At 42.2% G+C, this 27,320-nt stretch overlaps 2 protein-coding genes across 2 annotated transcripts in view; both read left to right on the top strand.

Annotated features, from left to right (window-relative positions):
• Positions 1-4,855, top strand: part of LOC117374516 (homeobox protein Hox-B3a) — a 92,113-nt gene extending 87,258 nt beyond the window's left edge. The window contains exons 1-2 of the mRNA XM_033970661.2: positions 1,373-2,672; positions 3,635-4,855. Of these exons, the coding sequence (XP_033826552.1) occupies positions 2,075-2,672; positions 3,635-4,407 (1,371 nt within the window). The 5' untranslated portion in view covers positions 1,373-2,074 and the 3' untranslated portion in view covers positions 4,408-4,855. Of the gene's footprint in view, positions 2,673-3,634 lie in introns of the transcript that reaches the window.
• A 19,226-nt stretch (positions 4,856-24,081) lies between these two features.
• Positions 24,082-25,802, top strand: hoxb1a (homeobox B1a). The gene is made up of 2 exons (XM_033971624.1): positions 24,082-24,724; positions 25,471-25,802. The coding sequence occupies exons 1-2, from the start codon at positions 24,082-24,084 to the stop codon at positions 25,800-25,802; spliced, it is 975 nt and encodes a 324-aa protein (XP_033827515.1).
• The last annotated feature ends 1,518 nt before the right edge of the window (positions 25,803-27,320 follow it).

The raw sequence follows: 27,320 nt of genomic DNA, 5'->3' as shown, positions 1-27,320 counted from the left end.
TTCCAAAAGTTACGATAGTTAAGTTTAAATTGTGCGTAAAAGCTTTTCGTCCCAAGTGTGAACTTTATAGAGTGTTGGAGACATCGAGGGGAGTAGGGGGGTCATTATTTTGAGTAAGGGGCTGCGCGCTGTGAGCGTCTGCAAAAAAAAAAAAAAAAATGCAGAATTCTTATCTGTTATGACAAGTTTGGTGTTGTTTAAAAGTGCCAAAAGTTACGACAGTTAAGTTTGAGTTGTGCGTAAAGGTTTTTTGTCCTAAGCGTGAACTTTATGGAGTGTTGGAGATAGCGAGGGGAGTCGAGGGCTCGTTATTTTGGGTAAGGGGCTGAGCGCTGTCAGCCTCTACGCGGGGAGGGTAAGATTGATCACAGCGTTCCTTCTCTTCCCACCCGGGCCCTCCCCAAAATATCCACCGCGAAAGTCGTGAACTCTAGCTCGGAATGCCTCTCTTTCTCTCGCACGGCCAGCTCCCTCCGTATAGCGCTTCTTGTTGTTGTGCTGTGGTCCCTTATTATTATTTCTGCGTTATATTGAGAAACAGGAGTGGAGTTTAAAGTGCAGAAGGGGTAACGACCTGGCAGTGAACCCGAGGAACAGGCGTTGAAGCTCGGTTAGGCATTCTAGCAACAGCGCGTAAAACTCTCACGGGTTAGCTAACAAGGGGATAGTGGTTGGAGCAGCGAGGAAACATAAAACTGCTGAGAAGGCTAAATGTTTCATTTTGGACAAGATGGCGTTTAATGAGTTATAGTTTCAAAATGTACGATCTGTTTTGCAAATCTAAAGACATGTCATTTGTCGTGATACACAGTGTAATTTATAGCTGTTGACTCCTATTACTTATTAGCAATTAGTCATAACAGTGAAAACCAAGCAAATGTTCAGGTAAAATAAAAGAATATACTTAAATCAGAATGATGACAAGCATTAAAAAGGTGTAATCACAAATATTGCAAAAAGAGCAAAATCATAAAAATGATTTTAAAAAAGCAAATGTATGCATAAGATCAAAATCCATAAAATATAGTTTTTGTCTATATTTGTCTATATTTGCGAATATAAATGTCCTATTAGATATTTAAACATATTAAACTAGTAGAAGTTACTGTTCCTAAACACAACACGTGACTTGGTCCACCAACTTTCTTAACCTGAAAGCAGCTCAACATTCTACATGGCTGCTGCGTAAAATTATCACAATTTTGTACATTTTAACCCAAGTCTGCATACTAATTGACTTTTTATATTGCCTAACCTATATATAAATATTTGCTGCTACTCCTAATTAATTCAAACATACATGGCTAATTATTTTCCATAGCTGTACACTTTAAAAAACAGGGAATGGCACTTACGCACGATCAGCTTTCTGCTCACTCAGTCAATTCAAACTAAAACTAAGTCTAGCCCTGTACTTATGCTGTCTTTCCTGCACCCTGGGGTTAACCAAAGTATTGTTTTACGATATACAACACGATACTTTTGATCGCTTTGACACTTGGGAGCCATATTGTAAACGGTAGCCACGGTCACCTAATGTTAACCGTCATTACATCATCACGGTAGCCAGAACCGTGTGAGTGTTGCTCTTTTGTTCGGTGCGCAAAAAAACAGACCGGGTGCATCTCGTTACCCCAACCCGCCGCCTACACTGCGCACATGGCGACCGGGCAGCCTCCCATCCCGTCACAGGGCACCCCACACGTTTCTACCCCCTGGAACGACACAACAATAGCGGGCACCGTGTCACCGAGCCAGCGCTTTGGCTGCACAAAATAATGATGCTTCGTCTTCCCACATAGACCTCTCTCCTCCAACCATCCATCCACCAGGCCCGGGCGCTGCCATTGGCTCTTACGCGTCACATGACCAGGAATTGGTTGCAATTTCTCCCCGTAGTTGTTCAGTTTAGCCTTCCCTGGTCCCCATACGCTAGTAATATCACCAATATACACAATTATTATACATATAGCCACCGATTACGCCATTGCGGTGAAGAGCAACGAAGCGGTTTTTCTGGGTGTTTTTTGGGGGGAAGCCTTATTGCGCGCGCTGGGGGAGGCTGCGCGCGTGGATGTGTTTTGTTTGTTATTTTGGGGCAGGGATAGTTCGGGGCTCTCGCTGTCCGTGGGAGAACCGGTGTGAGGGAGCTATGAATTTTGAATTTGAGAGAGAGATCGGTTTTATCAACAGCCAGCCGTCCCTAGCAGAGTGCCTGACGACCTTCCCCGCCGTCCTGGAGTCATTTCAAACTTCATCAATCAAGGAGTCGACAGTAATTCCGCCTCCCTTCGAGCAGACCATCCCCAGCCTCAGCCCGTGTACAGGCAGCCAGCCGCGACCGCCAGCGAGGAGCCAGCACAACCGAAGGACCACTACTACTTCTACTACCACCGCAGCGGGCAATGGCCTCCCCAGCCTCCAGAGCCTTCACCACCAGCAGCCCGGACAATGCCCCGGCGGACAGGCCCCCAACCCGGGTACTGCTACCGCCACCCCGGCCGAGTTCCCATGGATGAAGGAGAAGAAGTCATCCAAGAAGTGCCCCAAGCCAGGTGGCAGCAGCAGCGGTGGTGGTTCCAATGGCGCAGGAGCCGTGATACCCCCAGCGTCATGCTCCCCGTCGCCCACCGCCTCTGGGTACTCTGCGGCGGCCATCGACTCCCCCACAGGTCGGTACCACGCCCGGAGCTTGCACTGTTCATTTTTAGGCAGTCTCTCTGTCACATCCATGGGCTGCTTTAGTGCAGTGATGCTCGTATTGCCACCCCTGCAATCGTGCTGCAGTGCGTGCCCTCATCTCCACTGCTCCCATCCTGCCCCCACGTCCATTAGTAATCATTAATAATTATATCATAACCCAATCCACACAAACCAAATTTATTGTCATCTAAATTCAACGTGAAATGCGCTGTTGGTTGTGCGTAAAGGGGTTTGGGAACACATTTGTCTGTTCCTGGCTCCTTTGGCTGGGGGCTCTGGTATCAGCAGCAGCAGCTATTATATATTCATAACACAACTGGAGATGGTAGCCATATTGGATGGTGGAAGGGAGTATAATGGGGAGGAAAGAGAAGACAAAATATGGAAGAGTGGGGGTTGGGTGGACCAGGCCATGCGTCAGGAGAGCCATCCCGAGCGCACTGCACCAGCCCTGGCGTCTGTAGCCCTGTACACCGCTCCAAACATCCTGGTATAATGTTATACAGTGTTTTTGGTGATGCTAAACTCCCTCCCACTGTTCAGGCGGCTGCCGCCTCTGATCCATTCACAAAAACGGGCGCTAGTTTGTGACACTCAGCGCCTCACTACATTCCCACATTTCTCTGCACATTTCCTCCCTCTGCTCTGATTTATTTATTCAGCCCTTGTGCGTGTGCTTATGTGTATGTGTGCGTGCATGCGATGCTCCAGGACGCACTCTGACACGAGCGTCATCCGTCTTTATCTGCGCTTTGTTTTTCTGCACAAATACATTTATGTTTCACTGTAATGTGAGCGCGTGAGGCCTGCTGCTTTATTACAGCACAGACTGCTCACGGAGCTCACTCAATAACAGACCAACCACGGCACTTGAGAATTAAGCAGAGAGTTAGTGAGCTCAGATAAAAGTGTGGTGTTCTGTTGTGTTTAGACCCGGGCCACGCGGGGCTGGACGGAGCGGGAGCCGGGTCCAGGAGACTGCGCACCGCCTACACCAACACGCAGCTGCTGGAGCTGGAGAAGGAGTTTCACTTTAATAAGTATCTGTGCCGGCCGCGGCGCGTAGAGATCGCGGCTCTACTGGACCTCACGGAGCGCCAGGTCAAAGTTTGGTTCCAGAACCGACGCATGAAACACAAGCGGCAGACCACGCACCACAGAGACGGCAGCGGCGGAGGAACAGGCCCGGAGGCGGGAGAGGCCGCGGGCTTTGAGCCGCTGGAGGGAGCAGACGCCTCCTCTCCGTATTCCAGTCAGCCGCTCGAAGCGGCAGGCACCGCGGAGTCAGATGCGGAGCTGAGCGGGAACAGCAATCCATCTTCTGCCGCCGCCTACGCCTCTGACAGCGCGGACAAAGCACAGCCCACGCCAGAGGAGGGCCGTCAAAGCCTGGGTGCAGCTGAACGCCCACAGCCGCTGCCCGGAGCTAATGAAAATCCCGCGGACAGCTCGACTCTGCTGCCCGGGGACAGCTCCGCTCTCCTGCCCGCAGACAGCACCTCAAACTCCGCAGCCGCCGCTGCCTCCTCGGCCTCCCCGTCGTCTCCCTCGCTGCTGCCGGACCTGGCGTTTCTGTCCGGGGACGCGTGCCTGTCTTCCGGGTTGCAGAGCTCTCTGGACAGTCCCGTAGACTTCTCGGAGGAGGACTTTGACCTGTTCACGCGCACATTGTGCACCATAGACCTGCAGCACCTCAACTTCTGACGGCCGCGCGCACGGCCCAGCACACGCACAAGGCTGGACAGGAGGAGTTTGGGAAACATTCCTCTATTCAATATAACTTACTAATTTTCATCTATTTTTACTCTTATTTTTTCTTAGTTTTAACATAATTTTGAATGTTCAACACTGTCGGAATAGTTTGTTTTTGCTCCGCGCCTCGTGGATTTGTCCTCTTTTCGCAGGTATTTATTCTCTCGTTCTTTTCAGACTTAATTTGCTTCTAGACTTGTACCACTAGTCTAGCGTCCACGTGCAGCTTACGGATACTACTCAGGAACAGCGGAGTGCGTCTACGCAGAGGAGCGGGACACGACCTGCTCACGACCCCTTAGTTTATTTATTCAGATCCTTTAATAGTGAAAATCAAAATTATTTATTGTACATATATTTTCATAGTGGAAGAAGAATAATAATAAAACACAAACATATGATGTGGCCCACGGCGTTTTCATTATACCACTGTGTTCATACTTATGGGGTTCGCACAAATTCACATTTTACTTGTTTAGTCAATTTATAACTGAAACAAAAAATAATGTTTATTTATTTATTTATTTTATGTATTTATATTTGAGAAAGGATTTTTTTCCTTATGTAAACTAATTTGCAACTAAAGCCACAAGGCATTTAGACGCGTGGTCATTTTACGCACAGTGATAGTTTATTCCACATTTATGTCGATGAATTTTTATATATTTTTAGCCAGTTCATTTTGTCATTTGTTGCAAGTGAAATCATTTTATTTATTTATTTTTATTTTTATTTTATTAGTAAGAATATTCAGTAGGAATGCAATAATTAATTGATTTTTTATTTTTCCAATTTGAGGTAAAAAACGTACTGCAAAAAACGTACTATTTTTGTGCACAGATTATGCACAGCAACAAGACATTTCCCAGATGCCATTTTGAAACAACATACCAAGGCCACTACTGCAGCAACCTCCAAACTCCAGATTTTAAGAGCTTTTATAACCAATTATTTTTTATACATTTCACAGCATATTTACGTTTTATTTCCCAGTATCGACGCACTATTATAACGCACCAAAACTACACTGTAGATGGTTTATTCTGGGGTTTACAGCCGTGTGCCAGTTCTGTGTGCGCGCCCGGGCTGGGGAGCTCTCCTCCTCCCGTCCAGCCGAGTCAAAATGGCGCTGGAGACAAAGCAGGATGTGAACAATGAGCAGTGGCAGCCATTACAGGATGAGTGGAGCGGCGTGACAGGCGCGTGCACGAGCGGGTTGAGCAGAGACTGCGCGTGCACGTGAGAGGGGAGAAAGAGAGGGAGCTTTCCTCGCGCATTATCTGTAGCAGTCTGATGATGTAATAAACACACTGGTTTTGGTTTATTGGACATAAATACGGTTAGTGCTGTGAACTATAGAAGGAGACGTGTAAGTCCTGAAGAATCTGAAACAGGCGCGTAGCAAGAGACATATAGACCATTCATTAATACAATTTTAATATGACTGCTCAAATTAATTAAACAAAAAGGTTGTAGAGTAAATACATTTAACATGCCAAAGATTAGACACATCATAACTATGGCTGTAGTCCACTAAAGAAAACCTTGGTTAGCAAAAGCTCATATAAGTTTTTTATGTCTATGACTCAAAAAGCACTTAAAAATTGCACAGGAGTTGATGCAGATTCAAAGAGTAAAAAGTACTGACTCACTCTCAAATCTTCAGCTAGCTCATTTTGTTCTTTCTGCTGTTGTTCCATATAAATCCTTATTATCTAAGTACAATGATAAGTCGACTAATACAAATATTGGACGGCTACGACTCCATCAACTGATTATTTGACTAAGTGACTAAGGCCCTGTATCCCATTCTAGGGTGCATATCTGAAGTGGGAAAAAACCCCAAAAAAAACAAAAACTGAACTGACAGAATGCAGCTGTTTTGAGCTTGTTTATCTCCACAAAAAAAATATATTAAAAAAAAAGGAAAAAAAGAAAAAGAAAACAGGTTAAAAATGTGATGGCCTATTGTTATCAGTTAAAAGTTCAATATGACAAGTTTGAGTAACAAATTCCTAAAAAAATAAATAAAAATAAAAAAAAAAAGAAAAAAGAAAGGAAAGAAAAAAAGTATATATTCCCAGCTCCAGGCCTGGATATTGGATATTTCTTTCTCTTCTTCCAAAGAGGTACAGGCCCCTGCCCTCAATCTGAAATCCTGATATCATTAACAATAGAAGCCCTTTGAACCTAAATGTGCCAGGCTGTATGAAATAATTTAAAGTAAAAATGTGAACCACTGGGGCCCCTGTAAAGTTACACAAGGCTCCATTCACACTTGGTTTCAGCCTGATTTAAATTTGGTTTCAGCCTGATTTAGACTTGGTTTAGTCCTCAAATTAACACTTTCTAATATGGTTTTAACACAAAATATGAATATGGAAGAAAAGTAATAAATATTTCCTCCTTTATTGGAGCCAGCAGTACAATTATAGATTTATTAAGCCGAGCAGAGAGCATGAGGGGGCAGGGCTCAAACCTGAAACATCCCATACACATAACCTGAAATTTTATTGAGGATGCAAAAAAGTGATGTTTACATTAATAGAAGTATCATTTATAACACTCAACAAATGTGGACAGGTGCTGCAAATACTTCTATCCCAGCCCCTCTGCACTGCCCGATTTAACACTAGCACATCCTCTTTACTGGCAACGTTGAGTCTAAAACAATGGCTGCAGTGTTTGATATTATTAACTGACTAACTCATGTCAGTAAAACCACAAACGCCGTCACACTTTATGGAGAGGAAGAATAAGCCTAGGTATTATTGGGTGCACGGAAATCAAATATAATAAGGATACATTTGTCAAAAGTAATTTTAACAGGACTGTTATAAAAACAAATAACCCACCAAAGAGATAATAACTGACTCTTATTGTTGACCTGAAATGTTGTGTTTTGTCTTTTTGGCGACACCTGAAGAGAGAGAGGAGCTACCAGAGTCCTGCAGGGCCAAACTAAACAAAATGTGTATTAATGCAGGAGGAATACGTGCAAGGATTAGGGAGGTGTGAATGTGGTTGGTGAGTGTTGGCGATGGTTGGAGGGGCCGATGGCACAAACTGGGAGTCTACTCCAGGGCAGCTGTGGTGACATTTTCAAATATTTCTAGTAATGCACTTCAGTGGTAGTGAGGTAAAATGGATTGCCCGCATTGAACATTGTACAAAATGTGCACACAGTAACATAAACTATGCAAGGATATAGTTTATGATAAATGTATATGTTACCTACCAGCGCAGAATGTGAAATGCTGTCATCTGATACTCCAAAAAGTACCAAATAAATACCAAAACCATGCTAATAGAACAATTTTAAAGGAAAAAAAAGAAGAAAAAAAAACAGATGTACACTGCACATTTATTTAATCAAATTCCACAAAATAAGTTGCCATGGCTACAGTACTTTAAGATCTCCATATAACACAAAGTAATTAACTATTTCAAAAGCAAGTATAGAAACAACAAGAGCTTATCTAATCTGTCATTTGTGAATTCCTTTGGCAACACCTCATTGTTACATTATCATATGTTATGTTAACTTGTTCTGAATAGTAAATGGGGCAGTAGTTATTAGTAGGGTAGTTAAATAATAATAATAATAATTTATTTATTTATTTATTTATTTATTTATTTACTTATTTACTTATTTACTTATTTATTTATTTTATTTTATTTTATTTATTTTTTATTCCAACTAAAGTATCTCAAGATAGATTGCATGCTGTAATCAGAAGGAAGAGATTCAAGACCAGGCAGAGAGTTGAAAGAAGTTTATCTCATGAGATTAATGAAGTTACAGACAGCAGCTACATATGTGTGTGTGAGTGCGTATGTACGAGTTTGGGTGTGAGATTCTGTCCAAGGCTCAGCCCACAAGCCTACATCACCCATGCTTCTGTATAGCAATTTTTCACACATACACAAAAGCATGACACAAAACAACTTTGCAAACCTGATGCAATGTGTAGTAGTTTCATTGGCGAGATGCACACAGATTCTCACTTAAATATTCCTAAACAGTAGTTATGTGAAGCTCATTTATCATGTTTCATTCATATTTTATAAAGTCGTGTTATAAATAATGCAGCAAATGAGTGTGCTCTGAATTCCCGACGGCCTGTATCAGTCCAACCACACACACAGAATATGATGGGAACAATATGGGCTAATGAAATATGCTATCAATCACTTTACTGTACTGTACTATACTCATACACTTCAACAAACGGGTATTTGGAGCAGGAGATAGGAGTGACTAGTAGTAGCAGTAATAGTAGTAGTAGTAGTAGTAGTAGTAGTAGTAGTAGTAGTAGTAGTAGTAGTAGTAGCAGCAGTAGTAGTAGTAGTAGTAGTACTCATCCCATACTCACCCCAAATAAGACTCTTAGATGAAGTTATGAAATATAAAGGGCAATAGTAGTAGTAGTAGTAGTAGAGTAGTAGTAGCGGTAGAAATAGGAGTAGGAGGAGCAATTGGGCCAGAGGTAGTATTGTGCAATTAGCTTTGACAATAGTATTAGAGTATTAGAACTTGAAGTAGTGGTAGGAGGATAAAAGTCATAAATTCAGATTTTAGTAGTAGTAGTAGTAGTAGTAGTAGTAGTAGTAGTAGTAGTAGTAGTAGTAGTAGTAGTAGAGGTAGTAGTTGGGCATCGCAAAACAGGACATTTTGAAATATGGAGGTGAATAATAATAGAAGTAGTATTAGTAGTAGTGTAGTAGTAGTTGTAGAAGTTAGTACTAATATTTGTAGCAGACTCAGACTCAGTGGGGCAGACTCAACTTTTACATAATGCCAGAATTAGCTTTAACATACATATCATAGTAGTAGCAGTAGCATCTGCAGTAGTCCTAAGAGGACAGAAGTCATACAGTAAGAAATTTAGTTGTAGTAGTAGTAGTTGCCGTTGTAGTAGTAATAGTTGTAGAAGTAGTCGTAATCGAAGTAGTGATGATGTTTTTTGTTGGTTTAGTAAGTCCTGATTTAGTATCAGTCTGGTCCAAGTTTAGCCAGAGTTTACTTCCATCTTAGTCCTGATTTAGTCTTGGTTTAGATCTTGTTTACTTTGTGCTGTTTACATATTAACAGAACACTGAACATTTTTGGAATTATAATTTGACATATACATTTTTCGGTAGAGTGATCTTATAGACCACAGTTGCCCTGGGGCAGAATGACCAAACAGGGGCCATCATTCTCCATCTACGGGAAACACCCATAGGCTCACAAACACATTTAAATGACACAAAAATAAATGCTGCATTCAGATCAAAATAGGGACTGAAAACTGGTATTAAACCTTAAACTAAACCTGGACAAGACTAGGACTAAACCAGGACTGCATCAGGACTATGGGTGCTTTCATACATAGACCACACCAAAACCTGGACCAAACTGAGACTAAACCAGAACATGGCCAAACCAAGTCTACATAAGGAGTAAACAGAGATCACACCAGGGCCAAACTAGACCACTGCATATGCGCCGGGCTTTACTATTGTGCCACAAACTCTATTAAACCCAGTAAAAGGACTCTCAGCTCTCTTCATCCTGGTTTGAGCCCAGTTTAGTCTTGATGCAGAGTTTGTTTGGTCCTGTTCACATTGTGGTTTAGTCCTGGTTTAGCTCCAGGATAGTCCCAGTTTAAAGCCATTGTACCTGACACTGGACCACTTCAAAACCTTTTAAAATTAACTAAGTTTTTAAGGCAAAGTTAATTCTTATTTTATGCACTCAGAGCATTCTAATAATTTACAGCGATAAGTACTTTTCAGAGTCCAGAGCGGTAAACCTAAGCACAACTAACATGCTAATGCACACTTCCTGATTATCAGACAATAATATGCCTCCTAATTAGATTCAGACAGTACACAGCTGACTTATTTTGACTTCAAGAGCTACAATATATCTATACTAGGAAAGATGAATTTTGCTCAGAGACATATGGGGAAAAAATCAGGCACAGTCCCTTTAATCCCAATTTTGATGTAACATCTACCCATACTCCCCCGTATTCTGACAGCACGCATGGGACATATCTACGCTCTGCAATCTAGCTCTCTCGCGGCTGTCAGCGCCTGTCGCCCTGGCACCTGAACCTCCGGCGGCTCCCTTATCTCCCACATCATCGTCACCTCGGCGCGTGCGTGCTTACATAACTTCGTGATAGATCGCCCACTTAGAGCTGCGTGGAGATCCTGAGAGCGGTGGATTTTATCATCTTCATCGTCAAGAGCCCGCTGTATGTAAGGGTGCAGCGCCTGGCAGACAATGAACAAGGGAAAGTAGGTACAGTATGCAATGTAATATGTGTGTGTAATATGGGAGAAATGACTTATCTTTCTACTCTAACTGCTTTAACATCCATATAGATTTTGATTTTAAGTAACCTGTCATGTAAACACTTTCTTACAGAGGGACTAAACATCTAAACTCCTCCTACAACCACATTTCAAATAGAGCTGCTAAACTGGCAGTGCCTGGAGGACTAAAGGGGAGAGTGAGGGGCTGGGTCTGGAGGACTAAAGGGGAGAGCGAGGGGCGGGGTCTGGAGGACTAAAGGGCAGAGTGAGGGGCGGGGTCTGGAGGACTAAAGGGGAGAGTGAGGGGTGGGGTCTGGAGGACTAAAGGGGAGAGTGAGGGGCGGGGTCTGGAGGACTAAAGGGCAGAGTGAGGGGCGGGGTCTGGAGGACTAAAGGGCAGAGTGAGGGGCTGGGTCTGGAGGACTAAAGGGGAGAGCGAGGGGCTGGGTCTGGAGGACTAAAGGGGAGAGCGAGGGGCGGGGTCTGGAGGACTAAAGGGCAGAGTGAGGGGCGGGGTCTGGAGGACTAAAGGGCAGAGTGAGGGGTGGGGTCTGGAGGACTAAAGGGCAGAGTGAGGGGCGGGGTCTGGAGGACTAAAGGGGAGAGTGAGGGGCTGGGTCTGGAGGACTAAAGGGGAGAGTGAGGGGTGGGGTCTGGAGGACTAAAGGGGAGAGTGAGGGGCGGGGTCTGGAGGACTAAAGGGGAGAGTGAGGGGCTGGGTCTGGAGGACTAAAGGGGAGAGTGAGGGGTGGGGTCTGGAGGACTAAAGGGGAGAGTGAGGGGCTGGGTCTGGAGGATTAAAGAGGAGTTTGAGGGGGGAGGAGTCTGGACATATGAGGAACAGTGTGATCGGTCTAGATATCCACACTGCAAATTCTGCCCCTGCAGCCAGGTGTTAGGAATCAGAGACACCTGGCTGTAATCAGGGCAGTCCTGTGTGACATCACATACCACTTGAAATTGCAGTGGGCACTAAACACTTTTTTGACTGTTTTTCACCACAAACCTAATTTCTCCAAAAACGACCAGGAACCGTAGATTACACTATCCAAACACCACAGTTTAGTGTGTTGGTTACTTTAAAGACAATTGCAGTTTGAGTGTTTTGCCTGAGGACACAACAGAAATGGGTGTTATGAGCTGGAAATAAACTACCCACTTTCAGTCGCCATGTCTTTTGTGGTTTATTCATTTCTCTTTGGACTTAAAATATCCGAAATACGAAATAAATAGTAATAGCACAGCAAGTAAATTAAATGTAAAATGTATTGATAACACCTTATAATAACTCTGCTTATTCATGTCAATGAAGCATGAACTAAGACTTAATTCATAATGAACAAATAGTTGAATGATGTTGAAATGTTGAAAATGATTGAGGCTTAGTAACTGCTTCATTCATATACCCTATAGCCCGAACCAATATTTTAGTTACTAAGCTGAATCATTCTTAATAAATTACTTGTTTGTTAAGAACTAAGTCTTTGTTCATGGCTAATTAAGGTATTATTATAAAGTACTAATGTATTAAATACACTTCAGGTAGCTCATGCATGTCATTAGTATTTCTTATTCGGCACAACTGAAACGCACGGAAAGAGATCCAACCATTCCATGTCCACTCTAACCTGCTCTAATCCTGAATATACTATATTTTTCAACTTTTCCAATTTCTTTTCAATTACAGCCACATCTCACCCCGTCTGTCCCAAGACAACTGTGGCTATGGTTTACTACTACGACAAACGCTGACTGGAAGGTGACTATTTTTGTCACACCATATAACTTTTCTGGTTGAAGTTCCATCATATGCTTGTAGATTTTATTGCGTTGCCTGGGATGTTCCACTGAATGTCACTAAACTTATCTATCTCCATGGAGACAAAAGGGTAGCATCACCAGATCCAATTACAGGTCTGATCTGTGGAAAGTAGAGGTGGACAGGAAATTAAATTAAATTCATTTTGATTTAACATTTTATTTTAACTCTTTGATTGTGCTTTGCCTGATGTTCTTAAAATAATCCATAATATTTATTTTTTTCACACTCCTTTGACCCCGCTCTCACCTTCTTTCCCAGGAACCGGGCAAAATGGCCGCCCAGCATGACGTGGATCACGTAGGGCCGAGAATGCAGCGGGTCACGGCTTTCAAAATAGTCAATTAGAGTTCACACATGTCAGTACTCTGCGCACGCTGGGAAGTCACTGCACTACTACAACTTGATATACCGCAGTACTTTTACTCCGTGATGGATAGGCCTTGTGTGTGTCAATAGGCCGGCGTACAGTGGCGTATTGAGCGGTTCCTATGCGGTCAATACTGGGGCTATTCCCTGGACGCGGCTGGACTCTACCCAGAGACCGCGACCGACCGTTGTCACTCAATCTGAGCGCGCCAATTAACCAGCGGCAAATAGAGCCAAGTAAGCACCGGGCTATATGCTACATGCTACATGCTAACTCACTGCTCGGCTGGTGAAGTAAACATGCTAATAAACTATTATAACGTGTCATCATCAAACATATTGAGTTGTGTTTTGTTTGTTTGTTTTGTACTGTATATTTTGTTCTTATCTTTCTCAAGAGCTCAAAATGTTTTTCACCTTATAGCCGAGTCCATACGCCACCAGTCTTCAGGTTGTTTCAAAGTTCACATTGACTCCACACATTCATACTAGCCACTTTTGCTGACACTTGTTTTATCTTTAGAGTATTTGAAATTCATGGCTGAATTTAGTTTGATTTCTAAGAGTCAAATCAATTCAGACTCATGTGTTTTCATTTCAGCCGTCGTTATTAACTGGGGAGACAAAGCTTCAATAATTCAGTGAATAAAGGCACTAACTACTGGATTTGCCCACTATTGTTATACTTTTGGGCAAGACTCTTCAGCCATCTGACCTGTGAGTGTAATCCTTCATTTGTCCAGGAGTGGTTCAATGTAGACGTGTTTTTTTGTGATCAAGACATTTCAGGTCCCATCTGTATTTTGTGGGTGATGTGCATGGCCAATTTTGATCATTTCTAGCAATGATTTTTTTAAGCCTTGCCCTGTTTCATTAAAACTAATAGGCAATGTGCAAATAAGTGCAAATATTGGCCTATCAATCTCTATCTCTTTAGGGGGAAGTAGATTTTTTTTTAAAAATGTTTTAATGGTTTATTGATTTTATTATTATTAAATTGATTAGATTGAGTTGATCTGAAACAACCTTTAAGTTTGTCTGAGAAGTGACTTAAAATGCACTCAACTGTATATCAACTTTGAGTGTCTGGAGCAAATAGTATTGTTGTTATTGTCTTCCATATATTGCGCATATGCCAACAGACATTTTAGTAATCTATTTGTGTATGTTATTAATAAAGTCCATTATGTCTGTACTTTATGGATCCAGTGCCTCCTCAGCAGTCTGGACCCCCCCACTCTCACTCTCACAATGGGATCACTTTACAGAGCTGTCAGACAGTCCTCGAACGTACCATGCTCCACCCGCTTCCAGGAATCGGCCGATGCTCTTCCTGGTTCTGTGGACACCCGAGCTGGCACTGTCTGCAGGCTGATGTGATTTCATGTCCAAAAAGCCCTTTCTATAAACTCTATACGGAGCTCTTCACTTGTCGATGTGTAAACAACGGGAGCGGGGTAAAACTTTTCAATTTGACACTTTGGCAGAATTTCTGCAACTCATACTGTATCCAGACAGGGTCAGTAAGACGAGGAGTGGTATTTACTTGGACTTGAACAGGAATACTTAAATTTCCTATGTTATGCAAATTAGCTCTTGTGAGCTGAAATGATCCAAATGAGATGAAAGTGTATGGAGTTTAAAAACACAGTGGAGCACTTCCTGTATCATCACTCAAAGATATCACAAACTGGAACAGAGTGTTTTCAGTTTGAAAGAAGAACAGCCTAAATATGCAAGATTAAAAAAAAAATAATAATAATAATAATAATAACATATAGCATTGCATAAGATAAAAACTTGTATAATAAAGGCCCTTTAAGTAAACAGATCTGGTTTACTCTTCCCACTTATGATTCTTATGGAAAAATAAGACTTTGACTTAGTTCAACTTTATTGATGCACAAGATAATGACTTGGAAGCAGTAGCTCTAAAAATACAATTAAAAGCAAGATTATTAAGACATTTTTACGAATAGACAAGTACAGCAAAAACACACCCATGTGCAATGTTCCCTCTAATTTTTCACGAGTCTGAGCAAACATTCAAACTCCCTGAGCGTCCCATGGACCACTGTGAGCAACATCAGACGTGCACACTGTGGTCATGCTGCATCGCATCCATCCAAGTTTATTAAAAGAATCAAATTACCGCATTTACATTTCTGTTATAAGACTTTTAATTAAGTGCTTTAGCCACTTATACAATGAAAATGACAAAAATCTTGCTCATGACCTGTGCAGTATATTAATGCTATTGGAAGTATAAATATTTAATTTTAACTATGGCAAAACATGAGCTTCCAACCAAACCAAGCCAACTGTAAACTCCAATGCTCAAAACACACTTAACATTTTTATAATAAAGCTCTGACTTGTATTATGAGTATAAGTCACTGTGTGAAGCTTTGTGCACTGAGTGAGATTGTCCTACTGTGTCTGGGAGACAGTCCGTTAACTCTTTTTCAGTATATGACACGATCATTTCATTTTTACAACTCATAAACTAGTGACAGTTTCAATGACCAACACACACTGAGAGGAATCTGTATCTGCACACCCAGCTGCTCTACTACTGTACATTTACATATCATATCAAAACACAATATATAATGTGTATTTGTATATAAAATATATTCAAAACACGTTGTATGGGTCAAATTAAATATATATTTACAAACCACACACTGCAAACAGTAAACAAACACACACACACTTCAAAATGTAAACAAACACACACTGGAAACTAAGAACACACTGGACATGATTGTACAGTGTGACACTCATTCTGTGACAGAGGTTGGAGGATCGAGTCCCGCTCCGACCAACTTCCGTCATTGTGTCCTTACGCAAGACACTTTGGCATTAGCTAACGCTAATGATTACGCATGATATATTTGACCCACAATTAAGTCAATAGCAGAATAAACCACACTTACCGATCAGGAACAGCATCCAGTCCATCAGCACATAAGGTCCTCTGCTCCTGAGTTCACCATGAGATCTTCACTCGGTTCCACGAACCGCTCCGGGTCCGAGATGCCTCTAGTTTAACTTGTACAAACATCCACAGTGTCCTCGGTCGCGTACTTCCTTTGTTTTGTCCGTTTCGTCATGTTTAAAACGCAAAACTGCAACAAAACAGTGCGCCAGAGCGCGGGCCGTCGGAACGTTAAGGGGATAAACAGCACTTAGCATCATTAGCATCATTAGCATCATTAGCATCATTAGCATCATTAGCATCATTAACGAGTCTTCACTCCACATCGGCTAAAACTCTGGTAGCGGCTCATGAGGAGCCTGTCATTGACGTGGATAAATTCGCAAATACGTATGTGAATCTCATAATTGGCTGGAGCAGCTCGTCCCCGGTCACACTCACTGACTCACACTGAAAAATAGCGCAGAATGAATTGCTGTGTGTTTATTTTATTTTCATTTCCGGTTCTATTTTTTTGTGCGCAGCACAGATTTTCTGTGCGCGGAGACCGTGTCAGCAGTGCGCAATTGCGCATGCGCGCAGTTTAGAGGGAACAGTGCCCATGTGTATAAAAGAGTATGTCTAGAGTTGTAAAATATTTCAATTTATTTATACACAGTCCTCTTTAATGATTGTAAAGGTTAATTACGACTGAATAACATAATAACAGTATAAATGTAGCACACACAGAAGACATAGTTGTTCAGAGTCAGGCAGCATGCACCAAACATCTTCATATACACTGATACACAGTCATGTAAAACAACTGGAAACATCAAATTAGGGCTGCAACCAACAATTATTATTCTATCCATCAATTTAACTAGTCAAATTATTTCTATTGCACATTGAGACGTCTTAAACACATTTTAATCAAATAAAGGTGTAACTATGGTGACTTCTATATAGAGAATATTTACAAATAAAGTGTATTATTTTAACATTTTGACAGAATAATTACACTGTTTTTGTGCTAGAAAGGTCTCATATGTTTCATATGTCTTTTAGAGTCTCTATAGTCAACTTGTCACAGTCAGTTGGTTAATCACTGCAGTTCACTTGTGTTCAATAAGCTCTTCTGGCTTAACATTTTTGGATCATTGTCTTTTTAAAAAATTACTCATGAATGAATACTTGTATAGTCTGAAGGTAGTCCTGTATCATCTCTTCTAATGATTTGTGTATTTTCCCCCATTCCACATCCTAGTATTCAGTAAAATCACCAATAGAAAGTCAGACTTGTTGTAAGTGAATGTTGAACACAACAGGGCTGCCCTTTATCACCATGATTGTTTATTATATTTATATGTCTAAGCTATGGATATATTAAAATAATTGGATCGTGTATTGCTTCTTAGAGCTGTCTCAAGTTCGACTAGTGGCCATTCATTGGTACTACAATGAAAAAATCCCTCCTGCCCAGAAAGGATTTTTCTCATAGAGCACAATGTAATCACAAATTGCTCATGTTCAGCTGACACGGACTCACAGGGCACCCGCAACTTTCACAAAGGTCAAATTTTGTGGTGATTTTTACCTATTTTTCTCAGCTCAAAATCTGTTTGTTGTCTTAAAAAACGCTTTTTAATCATTAACGCTCTATGTCCCCTCTAGCTAAGCTCAAGAACTGATTGGTTAGAGAGGTCACGTGGTACAACATGAACAAACATATGAGGGATAGGAACGAGCCCAACTGTCATGAATGAGCCACAGGTGTACAACATGGTTTAGGTCCTCCTGGAAACATAAACATTATCATTTATAATTTGTCATTTATTTATTATTCCCTTGCCTCCTTGCTCTTGTTGCACAAAGTCTCATGGAGGGTTGTTCAACTGCCTATGGTCCATGGGCAGGACATCAGGTCCTGTCCTGCCCATGTCTAGCTGCTAAAGGCTAAACTCGTGAGATGTGCCATTGAGCACGACCCGTTGACTTCAGTGGGCGGCCATGTTCAGACCCCGGCACATCAGCAAAGTAAGTCAGAATGCTAAGTTCTACTGGCTTTGGGATACTTTGGTGTTTATTTATTAGTAGTAATGGGTAATAGATTATTCTTTGATGGTTCAGTTCAGTTCAGGAAAAAATATGTTGGTCTATACTACAAAATATCCTACAGACAGTTATAGTGGTTGTATTATACAGAACTGTGTACATTAAAAAACAACATTTGGATTAAATGTTGAAACCTGAAACAGTCTTTGTGAAGATGTGAGACAGGCCTCTACTTTGACAATGTTTAAATCCAGGCTTCTGTGAAAAATATATATCATAAATATTAATAATATTAAGTTGAATAACTAAAATAGCAGAAGATGTAAGTGCCTTCGAATGAGTTGCTATTTTAGCAAAACATTTTTGCACCATCAATATTTTGTTCAGAGTAAATGGGAAAGTGCTTGCCCACAGTATAGATTTTGAGTCCACAAAAAATACTAAAGGTCCCATTTATAATTCAGACAAAAGATTAGTCACATTTACTAAATTACATATTTTTCCAGGATTCTTTTAATATTTGTTGGATTTAGAAGCAGAAAACAGAGCAGCTGCCATCTTGGAAATAAGATCTACTTGTAACTCACTTGATATCAGAATCAGCGCAACTGGTATTGAAAGAATATTTCACATAACCCTGATTTTGAGACTAGTTTGAAAATGTGTTGCTAAGAGCCACATGTGTGTTTATTCTGGTGTGTGCGTACAGTTTAAGTCACCCCTCCCCCTGGGGTCATGACCTCTCTCCTCTAGGCCTGTGCTGTGTCAGATCAGAAGATCCATCAGTCTCACCTGCTAACATCTGCTAATGCTAACATCTGCTCCTCCTCTTCTCTGTTCTCTCTGCTCCACTGCATTCAATTCACAAACCTCAGCAGATGCAACCTTTGAGCTAAAGAGAACATTCTTCAATCTATTGGCACTTTAAGCATTGTAACATTGTGTAGAATATTTCTATCCTTTGACAGTGAGTAGCAGTTATCACATTTCACACATCAAACATGATCGTGATAGTGATGTGAGAAGGTGCCCACTGGTGGAGTGGTTAGTGGTCTGATCTCCCCTTTTAACATACACAGAAGTCACATCCTCCAGTTTACTTCTGGCCAAAACCCTGGTTCTGCATTGGGTCGCCTACTAACCTGGTTACAAGATATTGTCAAAATAGTGATATTCATGAAATTTGTTGATTTAATAGAAGACACATTTCTCATCTTGAATTCAAGCTACATTTTGATTTAGGTTTTACTGGACAAAAGCTGTTTACCCCAGGAACATTTTATTGTGTCATCCTTCACCCAAGATACTATTTTTGTATAACACAAGTTCAATTATGGAGACATGACATTGGCAGATTGTTTAGTACTCACACTTCAAGTCAAGTAGGTAACAGTGATTTCAGCTCACTGCTCTCACATTTAAATTTTTTTAAGCTACAACAAGTGCCAGTGCAGATGGAGGATGCATACAAGCTTTTCTCATTCTCAGTACATGGACAGGCCTCATGTGAAAGATCAGAACCTCCAGAATTCACCCACTGAGCTGCAGCGGCTGCACTAGCACTGAGTCATGATTGGCTGCAGGTGCTGGAGTTTAGATAGTGATGATTTAGATCAGAGAGAGTCTTCTTAGGTTTAAACAAACTGGATTTCACCACTGAAACTGGCAACCCAAAAGGAGCTCAACAGTCCTGCCGAGTTCAATGTTGATTCTGGTTCAGGAAAGAAATTTTCCATTCACTACTCCCATTGACAGGGAGGCGATGTGCTACATGGTGCAGTCCAAAAAGGTTCAAAAAGATTGTTTAAAATGTAAGATTCTGCTAAATGTTTTAATAATTTTGTGCTTTATAAAACTTCAGAAACAGACTTTAAATAATATTGTACATCTTGTGGTCATTAGTTACTATGTAGCTGATTAACCCTGAGCAAGCTTTCAAACTTTTTTTTTTTAGAAAGTGTATGAGAAAATTACTCCAGGAGCAGGGGGCGGGTGGTCCATGAGAGACTCATGTGACACTCATTCAGCTTTTTGATTGAGAACCAAAACACCAATTTTCATATTTTCTCAGTAAACACACTATTTACTTTGAACATGTTACTCTTGAATCTAAGAACACAAAAGTGTCATGTTTACTCTACCTGTAATGTGAATCGAGACTTATCAGTTATAAAGTTTTCTCAGAATACTGCAGGGATACTTGAGATGTTCTTCATATTTGAGTGACACTGCTGATAAGGGGCTGTGATTATTTGGACAAATCTGTGAGGATTGACTTGCAAAGAAAGCAAGAGAGGTCGGCTTATCAACTATAGGTAAATCATATCCCAGCACACCTCAGGAGAATGCACCACATTCAGTCACAATACACCACAATTTAACCTCATCTGAAGAGGAACCACCGGCCCGAGGACTCTTGACCTTTGACCTATGTGTGGATGATGCTCTGATTGCCATCTTGTTGCAGTCTGCTCCTCTAGTCTTCAGCCCACTCGCCTCATTCTCTGTGCCCTTTCACCAGGCGTTCCTGGTGTACCCGCCCACATGGAGCACTTCGAGGTGGGCAGCAAACAACGTGCCTCCTGTCAGGCCCATCACTCATCGTCAGTCAGCCTGAAGAGGAAGAGGAGGGGAGGGAGGGGGGAGTACTGGTTGTATGTTCCTAAGATTACTTTACACAAAATGTTAAAAAACATTACATATTTTCAATGGCGCTATTAGCATTAGCCACCAATCATCACAAACTCAGAAAAATCTAATTTGAATTAGACTCACAGGTGTTTGTTTGTTTGTTTGTTTGTTTCAGAACATAGAATAGTCAGATAACCAATAATAAGATCAGATTTGTGGTGTGTGTTTACAGTACAAGAGAAATCTGATCATCAAAAACACCTGGTGACACATGTGAGTCAGTGGATTTTTAAAGTAACTGATAGAACTAGCTCCTAAAACTAACTCTTTCAATGTTGAACCTGTTTAGTGGGTATGTAAACATGTGTACATTTTATTTCTCATACATTTTTAAATGAGCCAGGCACATGTCACCAGTTCAGCGCTTGTTCCTCTGGAGACATGAGTGACATGGGTGACTTTGTATAACTAACAGTTTTATATTCATTTGGTAGACAAACTGTTTAATGTTGCAAAAGACTGAATATAACTTGAAGTCCAGCAAGCTTGTTATGCTCCGTTTGATGAAGTCAACGGGCTTTGTAACTAGTTGTCTTCCTTTTGTTTTTGTTTTTTTATTTTTGTTTTTAAGATGAGTCGACTTTTTAACACTGATCGACTTGATTTAGTCCTGTCTTAATCCTGGTTTAGTCCTGGTTTGGTCCTGGTTAAATCCTGGTTTAGTCCTGGTTCAGACCTGGGTTAGTCCTGGTTTATTCCTGGTTTAGTCCTGGTTTAGTCCTGTAGCTTGAGCAAATATTGCCCACATCCTGGCTGATGTAACCAGGGGAGTAAGTCCTGTCACAGCCACATTATCACAGTTACTCCTCCATTGTCTCCAAACTCTTTAATTGTATGGTTGTCACGGCGATGCTGGAGTTCCTGTTTCGGTGGTGTATATGGGCGGGTCTTAGCAGCGACCAGAAGGCCCAGTGTCGACCTAACCTTATTTCTATAACTGATCTGACTGTTCATTCAATTAGCACACGCAAAGTCAGAATGCATCAGAAATCTATTGTCACCAAAACAAGCGCCGTCTACAGCACGAATCTATGAGGGGGCCCCGTGTGTGTGTGTGTGTGTGTGTGAGAGAGAGGCCCATCATCGATCCAGTATGTGACTCATGGGGGAGGAGATAACGCAAGTCAGTATGTTTTGCTTAGAAGAAATTCTGGCAATTTAAATGTTGTTGTGTTTTAATTTTATTTTAATTTATTTTTTTTACTTTTTTTTTTTTTTTTTTTTTTTGACTTGGTTTTTCAAAGTTTCAAATGTGTTGCCTGTGTGTTCTTGCTCAACATTATTTCGCATTTTGATTTTAACACATTTTTACCTTTGTCAGTTTAATCCAAAGATAAGATATTACTATAGTGTTTTTTTTTTTGTTTTTTGTTTTTTTAAATAAATAAATAATACATTCAAACTACAAAAAGGCAAAAAAAAAAAAAAAAAAAAAAATAGGGTTTAAATTCATAGGTTTCAACTTCCTGCACAACTTTTCCCAATCAAAAATTAGTACTTCCTTTTTAAACTGTTAATTGCTATGGTAACAGTACAATTTTTTCATCATTCTGAATCCATGAGTAGAAGTACATGATGTAGAATTTGATGATGTTATCACTTTAGATGGACGGTCTGTGTAACTCAAAGGGACAATCACTATTTTTGAAAGAAATATCAAAACTTATGCTTCACAAATGTTGAACCTCATCATTCTTTGTTTGGGATTGGCTCCACAAACTTGTCAAATTAATCTTATGGTTTGAAGTCAATCATGTCACTGTGGTTGAAAAATGGCAACACTTTCATAAGCTCTTGTGCCAACAGAGAATAACTTTGTGTCAGTTTTTGTTTCATGTGGATAGGCCCGGTAATAACAGAGATATTAACTATAAACCTGGTCAACAAATCTACAACCTGACATCAAATTCCACCTAAAAACTCTAACCCGTCCATCAACTCTGTTTAAACTATGAATGTCACAGTGTCATGTGAACAGAAAATATGTTTTTACTTTCAGGTACCATTATAAGATGAAAAATAACATAAATCAATTTTGCTTAGGTTTTGAGAAAGTTGTGAAATCATAACTTATTAATAAATATGTCTGCTCTCATGGTGAATATTGTACTTTTTGACTGGATTAGCTGAGTTGTGAAAATAAACACATTTTTAAAAGGCCTGTTTATACTTGAGTGCATTTTGTGGTGACTCTTCTGATAAAAGGACACGTATAGATATTTCCAAAGAATTACAAAAAATAATGCATGAAAAGCAAATGTTCAAGTCAAATATTGTTAAAGGTTTTGTCACTTAGATGGAAGGGTTGCAAAGACTTTTTACCAAATTGTTATTTTGTATTAAGCACGGCCTATAGACTTTTATATTGTTCAGAAGCTCAAAGCCAACAGCTGATTCAAGGTGATTTTTAGTTTTTTGTTTTTTTTTCAGATTATTAACAATAGACCAGCTCGAGTTGAGGTACATTTCGGCCTCTCTGCCTCTAATCAAAAGGCAGAAATTGACAGAGGCCTAGCACAGGTTACAGAGAGAAACAGTTGAATGGAGTTAGTGGGGCATTGGTTTAACCCATGTAGTCTTTTTCTCACGGGGTTAAACATGCTTATAGAAAATACATGTGCCATTTGGTGATTATTTTTTTACCAACAGCTGACAATAACAAGCCACTACAGAACCAACAGTGGAAATAAACCTGATCCTGGGTCTATAAACTAACTCTGATGACCCGTGAATGGATGGATAAATTAAAACTGGCTACATATGTGTTTCCAGTGCGTTTTTCTCAAAAGTGGAGCGTTCTGGAGAGCTTTCATTCCCCACAGCAGCTGAGCACTGAGCGGCTCTTTGTGCACCGGGAGGCCGCTGTCTGTGCACCCCTCTCCGGCTCCTGACAGAGTCTTGCCCGGCACAGATTGATGGGCCCGTTTGATTGAAGTCTCTTTGTCGTGCTAATGTCACGAGCCGTGATGGATGAGGCGCGTGCGCGTGTGGTAATGCTCGCGCGCGCACAAACGGTGTCCCTATAGGAAACCCCCTCTCCGCTGCCACGCACGGCCCGTCACCTCCTGGCACCATAGGCGACCTGTGAGTCACGTGAGCGACCGAAGGTAAGAAAAGATCCCAGAGCAGAGAAGGCACCAAAACCAAACCAGGACCAAACCAGCACTACGCCCAGACTAAAGCAGGACTATACCGGGACCTTCTGATGGAGCAGAGCTGGGCTGAGCATTGCTGACACGGCTCACTTCTCGCGTTATTTCCCACTGTCAGAGGAGCAGACAGGTTGAGAGTTATTGACACCGTGGCCTTGTTACGCACACCCACACACGCACACACGGAGCACGAGAGCACTGCGCAGGGACCCACCGCTCTGAAGCCTGATTTATGTGATCTGTGGACATTTACGGCTGTTTTGAGCACACTTTTGGAGCGTTCCTGTGACGCGTGCATGGACACATCCGACATGAACTCGTTCGTGGAGTACTCGTACCACCAGCCGCACGTGCACCAGCAACACCCGGACCCAGGTTTCTCTCTGGCTCCGGGTTCGTTCCACACGGGCCCCAGTGCACAGAGCGCCTCCTCCAGAGGAGACAGTGGGTACAGTGGGGACGCGCGGCTGTACCAGGAGCCTCTGCCCACTCACCATCAGCAGCACGAGCATCAGCAGAACCACGGCTACCATCACGCGCCCCCACAGCACCACGCGCACGCTCAGCAGAGCGCGCCCCCGCACCAGAACGCACAGAACGGGCTCGTTTACGGTGGCCCAGGAGCCGGCTACAGCTCCTGCGCCGCGAGCTCGGACTATGTCAGCCCGCAGTACTTCTTGGAGGAGCCCGTGGGGCCTTCGTACTACCAGCAACCTTTCCCCTGCTCAGCCCCAAACACCGGCCCGAGCTACGGGACCCTGGCAGGGGCCTACTGTGGGCCTACAGCCGGACAGTACCCGCAGCAGCAGCCTCTCCCCGGGTACCTTCTCCAGCCTGGAGCCTACGGCGATCTGTCACTGAATCAGGAGCGGGAGAGGCCCGAGGAGGAGCCCGGGGCCCCGAAGGGGCAGACGTTTGACTGGATGAAGGTGAAGAGGAACCCTCCTAAAACAGGTCAGTCTCCCTCACACTCTGTCTCTGTCTGTGCTAGTGTCTGTGTGCGAAGGGTCATTTGTACGCGTCAGGAGCCGGGTCATTCGGCGGACACACAAGCCTGGTGTTGTTATAGAGGCGCAGGGTGCAGAGGAGCACACCACGTTAGCATCACTGTTCTGTGGAAATTAATATTTAACCAGAGCGTGCGCACCGGGCCTGTGCCTCAGAGCAGAGACACAAATAGAGCTGAGGTTCTCCTGAGCTCCTGTCACACAAAGCCAAGGAGCAGAGCCAAGAAAACGAGTGTGGCCCGGGCAAGGTCCTCTGCGTATAACTGAGACATCTTTATATTGTACAGACACAGTCTACTCATTGAAATTAAAATGCACCTGTGCAGATTCACAAGGAGTTTAGAGAAACCTCTGGGATGAATATCATAGCATTATTATAATACTGGGCCTCTTCTGTGGTCGCCTCTGTGTTGATGTTCGTTCAGCTGCGGCCCACAGGAGCGCGTTTGCCCCGGACTCATGGCCTCTCCTCTGACGCTCTGTGCAATTCCGTTTTAATACAGTCTTTACAATAAATAATTCACGTGCTTAATATATTTATTGTTATTCTATTTTTTTCTGTTAACCTATTGAGGTTTTGAACATTAACATTTCAATAATTAACTCTCTCAGACATGTCACTGGCGGCCTATTCAATTATTTGTACTAAAACATAAATAATATATTGTATTCTCTTGTTTTTTGTGTTTCCAGTAAAAGTGGCAGAGTACGGGCTCGCGGGCGCGCATAACGTGATCCGCACAAACTTCAGCACGCGCCAGCTCACGGAGCTGGAAAAGGAGTTTCACTTCAGTAAGTACCTGACGCGCGCGCGCCGCGTGGAAATCGCGGCCACGCTCGAGCTCAATGAGACCCAGGTGAAGATCTGGTTTCAGAACCGGCGCATGAAGCAGAAGAAGCGCGAGCGTGAAGGGGCTCCCGCTCGCTCTCCGGCCTCCGGTGGCGGTAAAGATCCAGATGACTCCAACTCGGAACATTCCTCCGCGTCCACGTCTCCAGGTGCGTCTCCGAGCTCCGAGACATAGCACTGAACTATAACTATCTCTATTCTGTCATACTACTGAAACTGACCGCTGCAGGACACCAAACATGAGACTGACCTGTGCACGTGCAGTCCCGCTCTCAGATGTCCAGGGACCCGTATCTGTGCTGGGCCCAGGCCTCTTGGGCCACTCTGTGTCTGCACTTTGGATTATGTCTGATGTCCACATGTATGGGATGGAGCACAGTGTGAGACTATTATGGGATGGAGCACAGAGTGAGACTAATATGAGATGGAGATGAAGAGCACACAATCATTCTGAGCCTTAGATCTACTGCAGTGTCTTGTGAGTGCTGAATGTGCACGTGCACTAAAGTCTTTTATGGTGATGTTTGTGAATATGTCTTAGCTTAGACTCAGGGCCACCGGATTAAATTATTAAGCACATTTTGATATGGATTTTAGCTGAGAGGGTGGATGGATGTGGTCGACTTGGTTGCAGCTGGTCTCCATGGCGACAAATGTGACTCTATTTTTATAGAATATTTTGGTTGTAATATTTGTGACTTAAGAGCAGATTGGCTGAGTTTTATTAGTTCTGCTGCCTTACAACATGAATCACTGTCTGTCCATCTACCTCAAATAAAGATTATTATTCATTGAAAAAAAAACAAACACTCTTATTTTGTTTTGGTGAAGTGTTTTGCCAAGAGACACAACAAAGTGCTTGTATTTAACTGAGGTTTGAATTGGCTACCATCTAGCTGGTCAGCAAAAATACAAACTATTATGCCACTGTCAGGAGAATGAAAAGATAATTTTTGAGTTTCATTTTGAAAAAGCTTTTTTTTTTTTTTTTTTTCTTTTTAAGGGTTTTTAAGCAACATTGTCTCAAGCTTGGTCAAACGTGATTGTCCAGTCAGATTGCTTTTTTTCAGTGCCACATGTGAAAGGAAGGAGCTCATTGGTCACCTATGATTTACAAAGAAAATCAAATTTATTTAATACAGAGTTTAGAGCTCTGTTCACTAATTCTGCAAAAATCTGCCATGTTTTTCAGACCCTGTGATTTTTTCCCCCCTTATTTCCATTATGGATGGACCATGCGTGTCCCCTATTGGCTAATCCACCTGTCAATCACACCTATTTGAAAATGGGAGGATTCACCTGTGACCAGACTCACATCTTCAAAGTATTAAAGAAGTGTGTGTTATGGATCCCAGGCAAACACAGTGGAACTTTAAGAAGAAAAAATAAATAATAAAATAAAACATACAGGACAAAGTATTTATTTACATTTTATAATTCTACAATTTCTACAAAAAAATCTCCAAAAGTCTTCCATATGTCATCGTCTTAATTTGTGTCAGAGCACAGTTTATTTTCTCAGCTCAAATCAAAGCCTCTCTCCGACTCGGGGCCCCTGCTTGTGAATGAGCCCTGGACTGTCGGCCCCTGGATGACCCCTCAGTGACCCCAGCCCCCCCCCCCCCCCCCCCCCCCCCCCCCCCCCCCCCCCCCAGCACATGCGTTGTACCGTGAGGAATGTGTGTGTGTGGGG

The sequence above is a fragment of the Periophthalmus magnuspinnatus genome, chromosome 8 (assembly GCF_009829125.3).
Source record: "Periophthalmus magnuspinnatus isolate fPerMag1 chromosome 8, fPerMag1.2.pri, whole genome shotgun sequence".
Classification (NCBI taxonomy): domain Eukaryota; kingdom Metazoa; phylum Chordata; class Actinopteri; order Gobiiformes; family Gobiidae; genus Periophthalmus; species Periophthalmus magnuspinnatus.
Note: the sequence above shows the minus strand (reverse complement) of the source record. Positions and strands in the feature narration are given on the sequence as shown.

Coding starts and splice junctions, on each gene's coding strand:
- hoxb1a (XM_033971624.1), top strand. CDS start 24,082: ATGAACTCGTTCGTGGAGTACTCGTACCACCAGCCGCACGTGCACCAG. Junction 24,725..25,470: donor GAGGAACCCTCCTAAAACAG/GTCAGTCTCCCT, acceptor TTGTGTTTCCAG/TAAAAGTGGCAGAGTACGGG.